The 8,801-nt window shown below is 38.3% G+C and overlaps 2 protein-coding genes across 2 annotated transcripts in view; one reads left to right on the forward strand and one right to left on the reverse strand.

Moving 5' to 3' along the window:
* The window catches only part of LOC108721399 (POU domain protein 2), a 144,881-nt gene extending 137,652 nt beyond the window's left edge, over positions 1 to 7,229 (reverse strand). Inside the window, 1 exon segment of the mRNA XM_018445937.1 lies at positions 6,138 to 7,229. Coding sequence (XP_018301439.1) covers positions 6,138 to 6,669 — 532 coding nt within the window. The 5' untranslated portion in view covers positions 6,670 to 7,229.
* A 707-nt stretch (positions 7,230 to 7,936) lies between these two features.
* On the forward strand, positions 7,937 to 8,541 carry LOC108721398 (uncharacterized; the record flags this gene model as incomplete). The annotated part of the gene is given in 4 exon segments (XM_073512022.1): positions 7,937 to 8,047; positions 8,090 to 8,280; positions 8,411 to 8,483; positions 8,485 to 8,541. Coding segments are annotated over 4 exon segments (432 nt in total), but the record flags the coding sequence as incomplete, so codon positions are not given.
* Between the last annotated feature and the right edge of the window lie 260 nt (positions 8,542 to 8,801).

Raw genomic sequence — 8,801 nt, forward strand, 5'->3', positions numbered from 1 at the left:
CGAATTAGGCCATCCTAATATACAATACTTTACTAATGTTACACCGAATAAAAGACTATTCTTAAATCAATTATAATATATTCATGTATAAGTAAAAATATTATAGTTTTGCTTCAAAGATTTTAGTCTTGATTTAATCGAATTTGTGTTGAAATATTACTTTATACTCAATTCAAAATTTGCTTAATAAAAAATCTTGCATCATATACACACAATACAAATTCGATTAAATCAAGACTAAAATTCTTTTGAAGCAAGATTAGAATATTTTTGCTTATACATGAGCATATTATGGTTGATTTAAGAGTAGTTTTTTTCCTATATAATTTTCTGAAGAAATTATAGAAATAAGAAACACAAATTTAAAGTGTCACTGTTGAGAGTACCAACTTTTTTTTTATGATACACGCAACTTTTGCCTTGACTGCGTTATCCGCTGAACAAATCCCATTTGATAACGTGTCTTTATGTATTCATAGTCATTGTGCGTATTAGCCGTGCAAGGTACGCGCTTCCGGCCGCCTCTTTAACACGTCGGCTTTTTATCTTCGAGCCAAGCCTTCGTTTCTCGAGTGACGCGAGCGAGAGATCGCCGATCGATAAAAGCCGTTTCACTCGTACGACCATAGAGACTCGGGCCCGGCAGAGATAAATATATTATTCGGTCGCGATTAATCTGGCGCGAGTCAATAAATGCCATTTTATCCGTCATCGATTGCCGACGTCGAACAGATCCCAACGATGCTAGCTGATACAGCTAACGCTCCATCCATGCACCGGTCATATCGATATAAATATCGATATTTTTTTTATATCGATGCAACTTTATGCAGCAAACCATAAGCTAATGACATGCGCGGGCACCAGCATAAAACAGAATGAGAATAAGACGCGCATTCGATTAGGTGCTTTTCTAATTGGACGCTGCGACTCAACGTATATTAGAATAATTAATTAGCGCATCTTGCTAACGATTTGATTAATAATCTCGACCGACGACCTACAATAATCTTGAGCTACGACTGCAACTGTCGCAGGCATACGCATCGAATAGTCAAATGTCATTTATCAATATTTATGTTCGCATGAGCGAGCAACTGCTGTTTTTTAGCATAAACGTTATAAGGAATGAACACAATTGAAAAATAAATGCTAGCTATTCAGTAGCATACAAAAAAACGTAAGCAATAAGATAGTAAGCAAATCAATATTTTAAATACTGTTTATGTTATTGCCTTATGCTTCTATACTGTTAAATTCATAATGTCAAACTGTACCTAATTTGAGCGATTTTTAATAATTTCTATATTTTCGTCACCGTTCCTACTCAATATATCGTTACTTTAACTGAAACGAGGTTAAAAATTTAATTAGAGACGTATTAAATGATTCAAAGTTAGTTTATTATTTATTTATTAACTGCATACGTTAATATGAACGTTGTTTACTTTGAAATTAAGCATTTTAAGAATAGAAATGGATTGATCTACATTGTTACATATATGGAAATTAAAAATACTAAAATGTTACTTAATTCATGGGATTAGATTACCATTTTGATATCTAACAGTGTACTGTGATTGGCCGATACTCTTATTGCTTATATCTTACAATTTTACATTTTTCTATACGCTATGTGCTTAAAGCTGTGTTCCAAAATTCACTGCCAATGTTGAAAATTTATAGTGCACATGATGTAAACTATAATTTTTAGCGCTGGCAGAGAATTTTGGAACACCTAAATTTAAAACTTGGCACCTTACTACATCTTATAAATTTATTTACTATTATTTATATATTTTTGTAACCCTTGCAAGATTTCAAAAGATGAGTAAGTCTAGATAGGTAACGGAAGACTAAGAAATTTTCAAACACATCAAGAGGAAAATGGCTACCTAAATAACGAGATCCTTCGAAGGTTTGAGTTTTATTTTAGAAAAACGAGAATCGACTTCACAGAATTTCCGTCGACACATTTGAAGCTCGAAGATCACTGATCACGAAGCGAGTAGCGCGAGAGGAATCGGCGTGTACCTCATGAGTACATCTTACAAATCGGAAGGCCGTCTAATTTTCCGCACGCGAGTGATCCGACGGCACTCGAATGCACTTGGACGAGTCACAGAAATCGTTAATGAAGGAAGGAACAGGACAGTTCTTGGAGATAGTTAGATAGAAATGATCATGATGAAAAAGATAAATTCAATGAAGGTTCTAATCGGTAATTGCGAATTGTTATCGACGTATTTGCCGCTCTATATCACAAATTTATGTAATTCATGTAACTTTAGTTAAATTACGCACAAATAAACGGAAATGGATGATTAATTATTAAAATATATCTAAAATATTCAATGAAAATATGTAATTATTTTAATTTTACTAATATGGTATTAGAAAAAAATATATTATATTAATTATTAAAAGACTATGTAATCAGATGATTGAAATTATTTTAATCTAATCAATATATATACATTTGCAAATTTACATTTTATTAATAAATATTTTAATTATATAAAATAATTAAATTAAATTAATATAAAATAATTTAATTTTTTTGTGTGTAAAAAATGTATGTATATAAACAAATATAGCTTATTATCAAATGTTTTTCATATTATAAATATTTAATAAGTTTATAGAAAATCATGCATCTTGTTGCCGCTCATTGATCAATAAGCAGTAAGAAGGCGTGACAATCGAAATCAATGTAGAGGAGGTGTTCGAGAAAATTATTATCATCGTGCATGCGCATTCTGAAAGCATGATTTTCGCTGCGCCACAACTCGTCGACGTGTGATAAAGATTACGTAGGTATAGAATCTAATTACGCCGATAAACATTGTTGCGCCGATACACCTGCTCGTAAATAACATAGAATCAAACGTGTATCAGGTTACATCGTAATACACCCGGACTAGCAGGGAACAGGTCCTTGAGCCCTGTGAAACGTGTACCTGGGACTGCCCATATTCTGCGCGCACTTTCATCATGGGACGAGATGCGGAATCATCATCGTTGATTATGAATACTATTAAATGGAAATAGATATAATCAAAATAATTTATAATTCTTAGAAACATTAGATATTCATTTTTTGTTGAATAATCCCCTCTTACTATATAAATTATTAAGTATTACCAAAATAGCTATACCACACGGAAAAAACAATCATGATTGTATTAACAAGATACGTTTGGTTAAACAAATTTTGATAGAGATAAATAGAATTTATAATTATTATAACCAATATTTGCGTTCGCGGAATCAAAACATTTAAATATAAGTTTGATAAATGCATGTATAATATCTAAATTTGTAGTTATTATAATTACAAGAAAAAAAGAGTTGGATTAACGTGACACACATGGTTAAAGAAATATTGGTAGAACTAAATAGAATTTCTGGTCATCACAATTAAATTGAAAATTAAATAATGTGATATTTCAACCAAAAATTTTGTTATTTCATCAGAATTCATACAATCAAATTTATTTAGTTATTTTAACCAAAATTATGGTCGTTCGTATTTCAACAGTCTGATCATTATATTCGTTTCAGGCTAATTAAACTTATTTTTATTCAACGCAATTAATTGATTTTTAATGTCCCTTATAGCAATAATTATAATCGATAATTGATAATTACAATCGATATTTTATTTAATGATTGTTCTCTTTACACGAGACGAATATTTGTCGATCGACTGGCGAAGATAAAAATATGTTGATCAATTTATGACTTGGTAAGCATGATTTTTGCGTCACGGTTTCGACGTATACCGAAAATAACCATGCGATTACGCGACTACGTGGAATATTTATTCAAACAAGTATTAGAGCTAAGACGTTATCGACTGATACGATAACGGTCTTTTTTCCTTCCCACATACGCAGTACTATATTTACCATTGCATTTTTATTTAATTTTAGTGCAACTATATAGAAGAAGAACTTATCATATGGATAACCTCGATATCAGATGCTTCAGAATACGAGGAATATATAGACGTCACGTAATTGCCATAGATTAACAACACCGGGTCCGGCTAAAGCGATACGCATTTTTATCAATAGTATCAATTGGTTTGTAATTTTTCTGCTTATCCCTCTGATCTAGTGCTTATCGCAGCTAATCAACGTACATTAACAACATCTTCAATGTTATTAATTTTCAATTTATCGCGTCGCATATCGCAGTTAATAGAGACAGCTGTGTAAAAATTATATTATGTTCTCTCGACAGAATCTAACGCCTATTCACCTTGATCAATATTTTTTTTCTTTCTTATCGTGATTACCTGTATTATTAACGCAATTCCTAATGAATTTTATTGACAACTATACTGTAACGACAATAACATTATAAAAAAATAAGCAATAATAATATAAATTAATGGCTCAAAACATACGTTTCTTGTCGATCCTTATAGATTCTTTGACGAAAACTACAGTCAGTTTTTAGCGAAACCACTTTCGTGGAACATAACATATTACTAATCAGCAACTATTAATTATATGTATTATCACGCGATACCGGTGTGACTCAAGATTTTATCTGTACGTTGCGATGATATTGTTGACGAGCGAAAGAGATACGTTACAAACGACACGCGTATAGCCGTAAATCGCACGTTTATCAGGAACCGGTAATTCTGAATTGAAAGCAGAAACGTGCGGCGCGTGTGCACCGCGGTTATTAATAAGCCCGCGTGTGTAACTCTGCACCTAATTAATAACGTCTAAAGACGAGGTGAAGAAAGAGCATATATCATAAACGAATAATTGACGCGAGCAACATTGATTGAAATTACACTATCGATGTTTCGGCGTGGAAATTACCGTTAATGCGATTGATGGTGACTCAGTTATCTATTAATGCCCGATACCGATTCTTAAATTCAGTCTTAGCATAGCAAGCACTCGAACAAATTTTACAAATGCGCGTTGACAAGATAGCGGATCGTTAACAAGTACCGATTAGTCATCGTCATGATGACGATGAGAACGTCGTAACATCTTCATAATAATCTACACAAACCTAAGTATTTTATACATTAACACAAGATTATTGCGTTATTTTTAGAAGCAATAAGTAATATCGGATGATCATGTATCATTCCAGATGTTGAAAATAGCGTCATGAACAATAGTCTATTCTCGTGAAAAATACGAGCACACGTCGCGATTCTTCCTTTTAAAATAAATTCACCCTCTAAACGTTAAATTTAATCCCCAAGTTCAACTGGCACGCGTTCCGTGCACAGAATAGCAGGAACGAGATGCATTAATGCAAAATCCGGTCGTTTCAGATAAATCGGTTCTCGCGATTGGGGGAACCACATGACCCGATACAATGCCATGATACACAATGTTTCCATGAAAAGCAACAATGCAACGCGGGGGCGTCGAGAATGCAACGACACACTGGCAGCTGACAAATATAACGTTTTCCACAAAATGCTTGATTCTAGCTGTTTGTAGTGATATATGAACATATTAATCTACATTTAATCAGATAATTCTGATTGTTTAACATACGTCCGCGATTCAGTATCGATAATGGTAAACTGTTTAACTGTCGCGCAATATTCTCTGTTAATTGAGTGAACCGAGAAATTGCGATAAAGAGATACTTGCTTATATTGCGATAGAAAGATATTTGCTTATATTCGCCATCATTGATATGCTATCGCTTGCATTTAATAATAAAATAACTGCTTTTGAGAGAAAGACAAAGAAAGGAAAAGAGAGAGAAAAAGGAATAATAATAAATAAAATTTAATCTACATTTACTCAAAGGGATAACATCAATTATTCAGTTCCTATTAATAATATTAATAATTATAACGATTATGTTACGTTAATTTGTATAATGGTCATATTGTTGTTTTTAAAAGTTTCCGGAAATAATTAATTGAGAGAATTAATGACATAAATGCATAAAAATTAGATAAACAGCTGTCATATAAATTTAAAATTTATAAACACATAAACGAAAAAAAGAGAATAAATGGAGTAATTTCACCCTTTCCTCTTTTCATATTAAGCTTCATAATCACAAATTAACGAATCATGGTGACTCTGAATTATCTCAGACTCTAACGAAACGTGTGTAATTTAATTGACACTCACCCGAAGCACCTCGAAGAGGTCCCGTAGGACTGCCGCCGGTAGAGACACCCTCGTCTTCGCTGCTGCTAGTACTAGCTTCACTGGGGCTATAGCTTCGCCTGCTAACATCTCCCCTGGTGATTTTCTGGCCGCTCGTTCCGTTGTTGTTGTCATGCATCTTACCCTGAAGTCTCCCGTGCATAGTCCTCACGCGCGAATGCAGCCTCTGCTGCTGCAAAGAGCCAACAGAGAAGTCGAGCGGCTGATCGATTTCCGATTGCACTTGCGGCTGATGCTTCTGCACCTGACCACATACCGATCCGGCCACCAGACTTTGCGGTTGAGAAACCTGTGCGATCGACGGTACTTGCTGTTGCTGCTGCTGTTAGCCTTGAATCGATCTCCAAGCTTCTATGGTGTTATTATTTGTGGGACTCGTCTGCTTCTGCTTCTGTGTCGCCTGCTGGGACTGTTGTTGTTGTTGCTGCTGGGCCATGGCAACTTCGACCAAGTTGTTATTTTCCAGCAGACGCATACTGGGAGTTTGCGTCATCGATACTGGTATAACGAAGGGGGACAGTCCCACCGACGGTGGGCTGGGTTCCTGACGTTGCCTGTGGGTAGTATGATGATGGTGCTGATGCTGCTGTTGTGGCTGACGATGATGTTGCTGCTGCTGCTGCTGATGTTGCGGAGAACTCACAGGCACGACCACCGGATGCGGGAACTGCCGGACGGTTCGCGAGGCCTCCGCGACCCACCGGCGCACCGCCTCGCTGTCGAGACCCGCCAGCCCTGCGGACTTTGACTTCGACTGGCCTCCGGGCGATGATAAACCCTTGTCGGGTATCAAGCGGGGCAGCGCAAGGACCCCGGTGCCCGCCACCGCGACCCTGGGTCCCGAAACGCCCCCGTAGGCAGTCAACGCCGCGAGATCCAACGTGGTCACCTGCTGGTTTCTGCTCTCGACGAAGGATCGCACCGTTCCACACAGTGGGAGGTCGTTCGCTGCTAACTTAGCGGCTTGCGTCGACTATCATCGCTCGCAGAACGCTTTGAAGACGAAATACCGCCTCAAAAGTACTGTACTTGAATTCGATTCAATCGACTAATCACGAAACATCTACGATTGCTTGTTTCCAATGGTCTTAATACAGATATCACACCTTGGGACATTTACTGCGTACTAGTCAACATGATTTTCCTGTGCGTGAGATCCAGTCAATGTCTTCGAGTTCTTGAAAACACAGTTTTCTTTTAAGAATGCACTACACTCATTCAGAAGTCTCACAGTCACGTTCACGTTCTTGTGGTAGCGATGTACTCCAGTTTAAGATGTAACTATCCAATGCACGAATTGTTTACCGCATAAAAAATACCTAAGGCCTGATTATCGTTGTTATTTACAAGAATAATCTTTATCTTCATCACAAACGTATCTTTATAATAGGTCTCTTGATCGCGTCGCCTCTGTCAGATGATTATCAAAACATTAGCTGCAAAGCATATGAAGTACCGGTACTAATGTCACTGGCTCAAACAGTCAATCGTCCTGACTGAAGTTCAATCCGAATTGTCTTTACAGACACATATTCACTTCAAACACTCGGATCAACAAGAAGTCTTTACGGCAGTATGATTTGCAAGTGTCATTGATGGCAGAGATAAGAGCACTTGCTGATGAACTCATCAACGAACACTATCTCGCCAACATCAATTAACGAGATTTCAACTAGCTCAGCCAAGTCACTACACTAATTTACCACTCTTCGTCGTATCTTATTTATTAGATAATCACGTCATCCTAAATAACACGTGCGATGATCAGCGCCGATCTGTCACGACGCAGCGTATCAAATCAGCCGATGACAGTGCGGTTAAATAGCGCCAATGGCAGTAACTACCTGCGACCTGTCAACAAGATGAGTCAGGTCAACCTGTCGACGCGTCCTTCTCGTTCGGCGTGATCAAAGACACACTTGGACGAGAGTTTACGCGACGCGCTACGACGGCGGTAGCTACGGCTGCGGCTGCGGCGGCGGCGGCGGCGGCTGGTGGTACAGCGGTCAGATGCTGTCGCGTGCATGTGTGCAGCTACACTAGAGGACTCATGTACGTTCGCTTGGCCGCCTACCGGCCACGGCGAACGCGGTCGTAGAACGGAGTAACCAAAAGTGGGGGAGTTGTTAGGTCTCCGAGAAGGAAGAGGAGAGCCGATGAGCAACAAGGAAAGAACACCAACGGCCTCGAGCAACTAAGAGCGGGACAAAGAGAGGCGAGTGTGGAACGAAAAGCGTGGCCGAGTCCAACACAGTCTGTATGATAGCCGAGGTGGGGGCAGTCAACGCGTCGGTGGGGAACGCCGCCTCCAATCGCAACAAAACGCGGATTGCACACGGCTCCGCCCGGCAAGCCAGAGAGGCGAGTTCTCCGGCCGCGGAACTCGCGCGAACGCGAGCGCGCCTTTTTCATCTCGCGAGCGTCGGCTGCTGTCCGCAAAGTCGAAGAGAGAGAAAGGAAAGAGAAAGAAATAAGAGTGAGAGAGAGAAAGAGAGAGAGAGAGAGAGAAAGAAAGAGCAAGCAAACCAATTTGCATATGCAACTCTTATAACCAATCGCCGAGCTACCTGCCCTACCCGTTGGAGATGATGACGATTAGACCTTGATACTTAAAGACCCGTTCCG

The sequence above is a fragment of the Mycetomoellerius zeteki genome, unplaced genomic scaffold, assembly GCF_001594055.1.
Source record: "Mycetomoellerius zeteki isolate Tzet28-1 unplaced genomic scaffold, Tzet1.0 scaffold169, whole genome shotgun sequence".
Lineage (NCBI taxonomy): Eukaryota > Metazoa > Arthropoda > Insecta > Hymenoptera > Formicidae > Mycetomoellerius > Mycetomoellerius zeteki.